Below are 10,638 nucleotides of genomic sequence, written 5' to 3' on the forward strand. Positions count from 1 at the left end.
AAGATGCACCCACACCACCACCCCACACACACACACGTACTCACACACACACTCTGACAACAGTTGGTCTATATTGAGAACCATCTGTGTGGTTGTTGTGAGTTTCCCTGAGTTGACATCTATTATTTGTTCTCTACAGATTTAACATCACCTCTAAAGACACGTTCTTTGACAACGCAACACGCAGTCGAATAGTAAGTCTCTCATTCAGGATGTTTTCTCTGTTTTTATATGAATGTCAAGAATCAATGGGAATATGGTTTCAGGTCTCTGTTTCTCTCTGACACAATATTCTGTGTGACCTATGACCCTCTCAGGTGTACGAGATCCTGAGACGCACCGCCTGCACGCGCACCAGCCAATCCATGGGTGAGTGACCGCTGACCCCTAACCTTAACCCAAACCATGGCCTCAGTACTCTTGCAGTTGGTCTTAGCAAGTGTTTCTGTATGGGGCAATCGATCGCACCAGGTGATTCCCAGGATGCGCTGCTGGCATCTTATGTGGAATGGCTCGAGCTGCTTGTTGTGGCGACTGTAAGTGACCGAGCTGTAAAGAGGTGTGGTGATGCAGACGATAGACGGTGACTTTGGTGTGGAGGTGGAGATCCCTGTTTTGGAAGACCCTGCGTCTGAGTTTCCCAAAGGCAACTGATGCTTGCTTGATCCTATTTTGAATTTCGAGGTCGATGCTGCAGTCCTCCGAGAGGATGCTGCCCTGGTGTGTGAAGGACGGGACTATTGCCAGTGATTTGTGTTCAATGGTGAAGACAGGCATGGTGGGTGGAGGGCTGGATCTCCATTGGCAGACCACCTCTGTCTTGGTGGTGTTGATAAACAGTTCCATCCTGCTATAGACCCTCACAGCCGCTACAAGGACGGACTGAAGGTGTTCCGGAGTGTGGGCCACAAGAGCACAGTCATCAGCATACTGCAGCTCAAGAACCCGCTCCGTCATAACCTTGGTGGTTGCTTGGAGCCTCCTGATGCTTACTCCAAAGAGCACTGACTCCTGCCCTCCTATGGCCACCCGAGCCATCATCCCATCATGGAACTGGCAAAGGATGTTGACTAATTTGTGACAAATTAGAATGCCCCATAGTAATTCCCTGCTCACAGTGTCGAAGGCCATGGAGAGGTCGACAAAGGCCTTGGAGAGGTCCTGATGTTGTTCACGGCACGTCACCTGGAGTTGCCGTGAATATCATGTTGACCGTACTCCTGTTCTTTCTGACTCTGGCAGCAGTTCCTCTGTGAGGTTGTTCACCAGCCTGTGTAGCATCACCTTGGCCAGGACCTTGCTGGCAACAGCCAGAAGGGATATCCCCCGGCTGTTGCCGCAGATGGACTTGTCACCCTTGTTCTTTATAGATGGTGACAATGTTTGCGTCCCACCACTGTTGGGGGACGATCTCCCGGTCCCAAACCCACCACTGTTGGGGGACGATCTCCCGGTCCCAAACCCACCACTGTTGGGGGACGATCTCCCGGTCCCAAACCTCAGTGATGTACTGGGTTTGGGACCCCCCCCCCCCCAAAAAAAATAAAATAATAATTGTAAAGTGGTTATCCCACTGGCTATAAGGTGAATGCACCTATTTGTAAGTCGCTCTGGATAAGAGCGTCTGCTAAATGACGTAAATGTAAATGTAAATGTAAGTAGCCTCCCTTCTTAAGTAGCTCTGCCGGGATGCTGTTAGCGCCAGGAGTAGCCTCCCTTCTTAAGTAGCTCTGCCGGGATGCTGTCAGCGCCAGGAGTAGCCTCCCTTCTTAAGTAGCTCTGCCGGGATGCTGTCAGCGCCAGGAGTAACCTCCCTTCTTAAGTAGCTCTGCCGGGATGCTGTCAGCGCCAGGAGTAGCCTCCCTTCTTAAGTAGCTCTGCCGGGATGCTGTCAGCGCCAGGAGTAGCCTCCCTTCTTAAGTAGCTCTGCCGGGATGCTGTTAGCGCCAGGAGTAACCTCCCTTCTTAAGTAGCTCTGCCGGGATGCTGTCAGCGCCAGGAGTAGCCTCCCTTCTTAAGTAGCTCTGCCGGGATGCTGTCAGCGCCAGGAGTAGCCTCCCTTCTTAAGTAGCTCTGCCGGGATGCTGTCAGCGCCAGGAGTAGCCTCCCTTCTTAAGTAGCTCTGCCGGGATGCTGTCAGCGCCAGGAGTAGCCTCCCTTCTTAAGTAGCTCTGCCGGGATGCTGTCAGCGCCAGGAGTAGCCTCCCTTCTTAAGTAGCTCTGCCGGGATGCTGTCAGCGCCAGGAGTAACCTCCCTTCTTAAGTAGCTCTGCCGGGATGCTGTCAGCGCCAGGAGTAACCTCCCTTCTTAAGTAGCTCTGCCGGGATGCTGTCAGCGCCAGGAGTCTTGTTGTTCTTTAGGGAGCGGATAGCTGATAACGCCTCTTGGAAGGTTGGCGAATGGTTGAGGTCTTGAATGGGTGGACGGAGGCTCAGTCTGGGTAAAAGGCTGTTCTTAATTGCCAGTCCCACACCGTGCTCATGTTGTCCACCCTGAGGGTAACCGTGCTCATGTTGTCCACCCAGAGGGTAACCGTGCTCATGTTGTCCACCCAGAGGGTAATAGTGCTCAAGTTGTCCACCCAGAGGGTAACCGTGCTCATGTTGTCCACCCTGAGGGTAACCGTGCTCATGTTGTCCACCCTGAGGGTAACCGTGCTCATGTTGTCCACCCTGAGGGTAACCGTGCTCATGTTGTCCACCCAGAGGGTAACCGTGCTCATGTTGTCCACCCAGAGGGTAACCGTGCTCATGTTGTCCACCCAGAGGGTAACCGTGCTCATGTTGTCCACCCAGAGGGTAACCGTGCTCATGTTGTCCACCCTGAGGGTAACCGTGCTCATGTTGTCCACCCTGAGGGTAACCGTGCTCATGTTGTCCACCCAGAGGGTAACCGTGCTCATGTTGTCCACCCAGAGGGTAACCGTGCTCATGTTGTCCACCCAGAGGGTAACCGTGCTCATGTTGTCCACCCTGAGGGTAACCGTGCTCATGTTGTCCACCCAGAGGGTAAATGTGCTCATGTTGTCCACCCAGAGGGTAACCGTGCTCATGTTGTCCACCCAGAGGGTAACCGTGCTCATGTTGTCCACCCAGAGGGTAACCGTGCTCATGTTGTCCACCCAGAGGGTAACCTTTTTCAGAAGAAGGTGTAGCCTTCTCCCTCCTCTTTCCAGAACCATCATCCAGGAACCTGGTCTCACTCAGGGCACGCCGCCAGACTTTAGTCCGGTTTCCGGGTCATGGCTTGACCGAGGTCAGAAGTGGATACCTGCGCAAAGGAAGTTATTTAAAGTGCCGCTGAGGGTGTGCAATCCCCAACAACACTACTTCACTGTAGGAAGGTGAGAGTCCACTGGTAAGGGGGCAAACCCAGGACGACCAGTATCTTCCACAGCTGCAGGAGGCTGCCGGATCCACTGGTAAGGGGGCAAACCCAGGACGACCAGTATCTTCCACAGCTGCAGGAGGCTGCCGGATCCACTGGTAAGGGGGCAAACCCAGGACGACCAGTATCTTCCACAGCTGCAGGAGGCTGCCGGATCCCCGGTCTGTCGGCGTCCACCTACCGCGCGCCGCCAGCACGCTGCTTTTCTCTCAGGGTGTGCTCCCCTAGCCTTGGTCGTACCAGACTAACCCACAAGGCAGCGGGACAGTGGTTGATGGCTGCCAGGACGCTGCTTTTCTCTCAGGGTGTGCTCCCCTAGCCTTGGTCGTACCAGACTAACCCACAAGGCAGCGGGACAGTGGTGGATGGCTGCCAGCACGCTGCTTTTCTCTCAGGGTGGGCTCCCCTAGCCTTGGTCGTACCAGACTAACCCACAAGGCAGCGGGACAGTGGTGGATGGCTGCCAGGACGTATCTACACAGAGGTGGGCCTGTACAGACGCATCTCTGGGGCACACTGCAATAATTGCCAGAGACTTTAGGGTGTCTATGACTAGGTTTCCATCCAATTGGCGACAGATTTTCATGCAAATATTCAAAATTCTGCATAAAAACAATATGCACATTTTCCCATCAGTTGTGTTTCCATCAAATTGACTTGTTGCGCACATAAAAATAACTTTTGTGGTTAAATTCCTAGTTAGCTTATTGTCCAGAGCTTATTGCTGATCTGGACAAACGATCCACCAACCACTATTGTCACTATGAATGGTGGATAGAGGGCAGGGTAGACAGTTAGACTGGTAGACTATATTATCACTATGAATGGTGGATAGAGGGCAGGGTAGACAGACTGGTAGACTATATTATCACTATGAATGGTGGATAGAGGGCAGGGTAGACAGACTGGTAGACTATATTATCACTATGAATGGTGGATAGAGGGCAGGGTAGACAGACTGGTAGACTATATTATCACTATGAATGGTGGATAGAGGGCAGGATAGACAGACTGGTAGACTATATTATCACTATGAATGGTGGATAGAGGGCAGGGTAGACAGTTAGACTGGTAGACTATATTATCAATATGAATGGTGGATAGAGGGCAGGATAGACAGTTAGACTATATTATCACTATGAATGGTGGATAGAGGGCAGGGTAGACAGACTGGTAGACTATATTATCACTATGAATGGTGGATAGAGGACAGGATAGACAGTTAGACTGGTAGACTATATTATCACTATGAATGGTGGATAGAGGGCAGGGTAGACAGTTAGACTGGTAGACTATATTATCACTATGAATGGTGGATAGAGGGCAGGGTAGACAGACTGGTAGACTATATTATCACTATGAATGGTGGATAGAGGGCAGGATAGACAGTTAGACTGGTAGACTATATTATCACTATGAATGGTGGATAGAGGGCAGGGTAGACAGACTGGTAGACTATATTATCACTATGAATGGTGGATAGAGGACAGGGTAGACAGACTGGTGGACTATATTATCACTATGAATGGTGGATAGAGGGCAGGGTAGACAGACTGGTAGACTATATTATCACTATGAATGGTGGATAGAGGGCAGGGTAGACAGTTAGACTGGTAGACTATATTATCACTATGAATGGTGGATAGAGGGCAGGGTAGACAGTTAGACTGGTAGACTATATTATCACTATGAATGGTGGATAGAGGACAGGGTAGACAGTTAGACTGGTAGACTATATTATCACTATGAATGGTGGATAGAGGGCAGGGTAGACAGACTGGTAGACTATATTATCACTATGAATGGTGGATAGAGGGCAGGATAGACAGTTAGACTGGTAGACTATATTATCACTATGAATGGTGGATAGAGGGCAGGGTAGACAGACTGGTAGACTATATTATCACTATGAATGGTGGATAGAGGACAGGACAGTTAGACTGGTAGACTATATTATCACTATGAATGGTGGATAGAGGGCAGGGTAGACAGTTAGACTGGTAGACTATATTATCACTATGAATGGTGGATAGAGGGCAGGGTAGACAGACTGGTAGACTATATTATCACTATGAATGGTGGATAGAGGGCAGGGTAGACAGACTGGTAGACTATATTAACACTATGAATGGTGGATAGAGGGCAGGGTAGACAGTTAGACTGGTAGACTATATTATCACTATGAATGGTGGATAGAGGGCAGGGTAGACAGTTAGACTGGTAGACTATATTATCACTATGAATGGTGGATAGAGGGCAGGGTAGACAGTTAGACTGGTAGACTATATTATCACTATGAATGGTGGATAGAGGACAGGGTAGACAGTTAGACTGGTAGACTATATTATCACTATGAATGGTGGATAGAGGGCAGGATAGACAGACTGGTAGACTATATTATCACTATGAATGGTGGATAGAGGGCAGGATAGACAGTTAGACTGGTAGACTATATTATCACTATGAATGGTGGATAGAGGACAGGGTAGACAGTTAGACTGGTAGACTATATTATCACTATGAATGGTGGATAGAGGGCAGGGTAGACAGTTAGACTGGTAGACTATATTATCACTATGAATGGTGGATAGAGGGCAGGGTAGACAGTTAGACTGGTAGACTACAGTGCCTTGCAAAAGTATTCATCCCCCTTGGTGTTTTTCCTATTTTGTTGCATTACAATCTGTAATTTAAATGTATTTTTATTTGAATGTCATGTAATGGACATACACAAAATAGTCCAAATTGGTGAAGTGAAACGAAAAAAATCTAAAAAATAAATAACGGAAAAGTGGTGCGTGCACATGTATTCACCCCCTTTGCTATGAAGCCCCTAAATAAGATCTGGTGCAACCAATTACCTTCAGAAGTCACATAATTAGTTAAATAAAGTCCACCTGTGTGCAATCTAAGTGTCACATGATCTCAGTGTATATATACACCTGTTCTGAATGGCCCCAGAGTCTGTAACACCACTAAGCAAGGGACACCACCAAGCAAGTGGACCGTGAAGACCAAGGAGCTCTCCAAACAGGTCAGGGACAGAGTTGTGGAGAAGTACAGATCAGGGTTGGGTTATACAAAAATATCAGAAACTTTGAACATCCCATGGAGCACCATTTTAAATCCATTATTAAAAAATGGAAAGAATATGGCACCACAACAAACCTGAAATAGGAAAAATGCCAAGGGGGGTGAATACTTTCGCAAGCCACTGTCACTACGAATGGTGGATACTACCATCCCCTGTTCCCAATAAATAACACACTACCCTCCCCTGTTCCCAATAAATAACACATTACCCTCCCCTGTTCCCAATAAATAACACACTACCCTCCCCTGTTCCCAATAAATAACCACACTACCCTCCCCTGTTCCCAATAAATAACACATTACCCTCCCCTGTTCCCAATAAATAACCACACTACCCTCCCCTGTTCCCAATAAATAACCACACTACCCTCCCCTGTTCCCAAGAAATAGCACACTACCCTCCCCTGTTCCCAATAAATAACCACACTACCCTCCCCTGTTCCCAATAAATAACCACACTACCCTCCCCTGTTCCCAATAAATAACACACTACCCTCCCCTGTTCCCAATAAACACCCACACTACCCTCCCCTGTTCCCAATAAATAACCACACTACCCTCCCCTGTTCCCAATAAATAACACACTACCCTCCCCTGTTCCCAATAAATAACCACACTACCCTCCCCTGTTCCCAATAAATAACCACACTACCCTCCCCTGTTCCCAATAAATAACACATTACCCTCCCCTGTTCCCAATAAATAACACATTACCCTCCCCTGTTCCTAATAAATAACCACACTACCCTCCCCTGTTCCCAATAAATAACACACTACCCTCCCCTGTTCCCAATAAATAACACACTACCCTCCCCTGTTCCCAATAAATAACACACTACCCTCCCCTGTTCCCAATAAATAACCACACTACCCTCCCCTGTTCCCAATAAATACCCACACTACCCTCCCCTGTTCCCAATAAATAACACACTACCCTCCCCTGTTCCCAATAAATAACACACTACCCTCCCCTGTTCCCAATAAATAACACACTACCCTCCCCTGTTCCCAATAAATAACACACTACCCTCCCCTGTTCCCAATAAATAACACACTACCCTCCCCTGTTCCCAATAAATAACACACTACCCTCCCCTGTTCCCAATAAATAACCACACTACCCTCCCCTGTTCCCAATAAATAACACACTACCCTCCCCTGTTCCCAATAAATAACACATTACCCTCCCCTGTTCCCAATAAATAACCACACTACCCTCCCCTGTTCCCAATAAATAACACACTACCCTCCCCTGTTCCCAATAAATAACCACACTACCCTCCCCTGTTCCCAATAAATAACACACTACCCTCCCCTGTTCCCAATAAATAACACACTACCCTCCCCTGTTCCCAATAAATAACACACTACCCTCCCCTGTTCCCAATAAACACCCACACTACCCTCCCCTGTTCCTAATAAATAACCACACTACCCTCCCCTGTTCCCAATAAATAGCACACTACCCTCCCCTGTTCCCAATAAATAACCACACTACCCTCCCCTGTTCCCAATAAATAGCACACTACCCTCCCCTGTTCCCAATAAATAACCACACTACCCTCCCCTGTTCCCAATAAATAACCACACGACCCTCCCCTGTTCCCAATAAACACCCACACTACCCTCCCCTGTTCCTAATAAATAACCACACTACCCTCCCCTGTTCCCAATAAATAGCACACTACCCTCCCCTGTTCCCAATAAATAACCACACTACCCTCCCCTGTTCCCAATAAATAGCACACTACCCTCCCCTGTTCCCAATAAATAACCACACTACCCTCCCCTGTTCCCAATAAATAGCACACTACCCTCCCCTGTTCCCAATAAATAACCACACTACCCTCCCCTGTTCCCAATAAATAACCACACTACCCTCCCCTGTTCCCAATAAATAACCACACTACCCTCCCCTGTTCCCAATAAATAACCACACTACCCTCCCCTGTTCCCAATAAATAACCACACTACCCTCCCCTGTTCCCAATAAATAGCACATTACCCTCCCCTGTTCCCAATAAATAACCACACTACCCTCCCCTGTTCCCAATAAATAGCACACTACCCTCCCCTGTTCCCAATAAATAACCACACTACCCTCCCCTGTTCCCAATAAATAGCACACTACCCTCCCCTGTTCCCAATAAATAGCACACTACCCTCCCCTGTTCCCAATAAATAACACACTACCCTCCCCTGTTCCCAATAAATAACCACACTACCCTCCCCTGTTCCCAATAAATAACCACACTACCCTCCCCTGTTCCCAATAAATAACCACACTACCCTCCCCTGTTCCCAATAAATAACCACACGACCCTCCCCTGTTCCCAATAAATAACACACTACCCTCCCCTGTTCCCAATAAATAACCACACTACCCTCCCCTGTTCCCAAAGCAACAAAAAAAGTTTGACAACCCTCCCCTTTTTTGGACCCCCACCATAGTTCCAACTGTCCCTAACAACATGAGTTTGAGATCTTTTTCTACATGTAAAACTAGATGGGATTGCTAGATTAATAGGATTCACATATAGCTAGCTGATAATTATCAAGTAAAATGTTTGCTTTATGTAGTTATCTTGTTTTGTCTGTATTGGTCAAAGGTAACGGAGTGCTTCTCAAATTGACAATTTTATGCACAGTTATATGCATATTAAGAAACACCCTCTGTCTGTCTTTCTCCCTCTCCCCCTGATCCTCTCTCCCTGAGCCTCTCCCCCTGAGCCTCTCCCCCTCTCCCCCTGAGCCTCTCTCCCCCTGAGCCTCTCTCCCCCTGATCCTCTCCCCCTGATCCTCTCTCCCTGATCCTCTCTCCCTGATCCTCTCCCCCTGAGCCTCTCTCCCTCTCCCCCTGAGCCTCTCTCCCCCTGATCCTCTCTCCCTGATCCTCTCTCCCTGATCCTCTCCCCCTGAGCCTCTCTCCCCCTGAGCCTCTCTCCCCCTGAGCCTCTCTCCCCCTGAGCCTCTCTCCCCCTGAGCCTCTCTCCCCCTGAGCCTCTCTCCCTCTCTCCCTGAACCTCTCCCCCTGAGTTCTCTCCCTCTCCCCCTGAGCCTCTCTCCCTCTCCCCCTGAGCCTCTCTCCCTCTCCCCCTGAGCCTCTCTCCCCCTCCCCCTGAGCCTCTCTCCCTCTCCCCCTGATCCTCTCTCCCTCTCTCCCTGATCCTCTCTCCCTGAGCCTCTCCCCCTCTCTCCCTGCGCCTCTTCCCCTGAGCCTCTCTCCCCCTGAGCCTCTCTCCCCCTGAGCCTCTCTCCCCCTGAGCCTCTCTCCCCATCCCCCTGAGCCTTTCTCCCCCTGAGCCTCTCCCCCTCTCCCCCTGAGCCTCTCCCCCTGAGCCTCTCTCCCTCTCCCCCTGAGCCTCTCTCTTTCTCCCCCTGAGCCTCTCTCTTTCTCCCCCTGAGCCTCTCTCTTTCTCCCCCTGAGCCTCTCCCCCTCTCCCCATGAGCCCCTCTCCCCCTGAGCCTCTCTCCCTGAGCCTCTCTCCCTCTCCCCCTGAGCCTCTCTCCCCCTGAGCCTCTCCCCCTCCCCCCCTGAGCCTCTCTCCCTCCCCCTGAGCTTCTATCCCCCTGTGCCTCTATCCCCCTGAGCCCCTCTCCCCCTGAGCCTCTCTCCCCATCCCCCTGAGCCTCTCTCCCCCTGAGCCTCTCTCCCTCTCCCCCTGAGCCTCTCTCCCTCTCCCCCTGATCCTCTCTCCCTCTCCCCCTGAGCCTCTCTCCCTCTCCCCCTCTCTTCCCAGTTCCCTTTATCATCAACTCCTCTCCTGAAATGGGTCATGGTAGTGGGGTCAGGCTGAGATTGAAGCAGAGGCATGTGGGAGTTGTGGTTGCTGTGCTGTGATTGGCTCGTTGGTGAAGCTAATCACTGTAATGTTTTTGGCTCCATAGAGGTCTTGTTACTGAGGTAATGAATCAATTAGTAAAAGCTGTTCCCACTGAGCCCATTCCTGCCCTTCCCTCTCCTCTCCTGCCCTCTCCTCTCCTGCCCTGCCCTCTCCTGCCCTTTCCTCTCCTCTCCTGCCCTTTCCTCTCCTCTCCTGCCATCTCCTCTCCTCTCCTGCCCTCCCCTCTCCTCTCCTGCCCTCTCCTGCCCTCTCCTCTCCTGCCATCTCCTCCCCTCTCCTGCCCTTCCCTCTCCTCTCCTGCCCTCTCCTCTC

The 10,638-nt window shown here is 50.0% G+C and overlaps 1 protein-coding gene across 1 annotated transcript in view; it reads left to right on the forward strand.

The window, feature by feature from the left end:
* LOC311121831 (anoctamin-1-like) overlaps positions 1-10,638 on the forward strand; it is a gene marked incomplete at both ends in the record, with an annotated part of 77,928 nt that overhangs the window by 23,548 nt on the left and 43,742 nt on the right. Inside the window, 2 exons of the mRNA XM_084196273.1 lie at positions 140-194; positions 318-369. Coding sequence (XP_084052399.1) covers positions 140-194; positions 318-369 — 107 coding nt within the window. The remainder of the gene's footprint in view (positions 1-139; positions 195-317; positions 370-10,638) is intronic.

Source organism: Coregonus lavaretus (assembly GCF_964263955.1).
Source record: "Coregonus lavaretus genome assembly, contig: HAP1_SCAFFOLD_2184, whole genome shotgun sequence".
In the NCBI taxonomy this organism is placed as follows: domain Eukaryota; kingdom Metazoa; phylum Chordata; class Actinopteri; order Salmoniformes; family Salmonidae; genus Coregonus; species Coregonus lavaretus.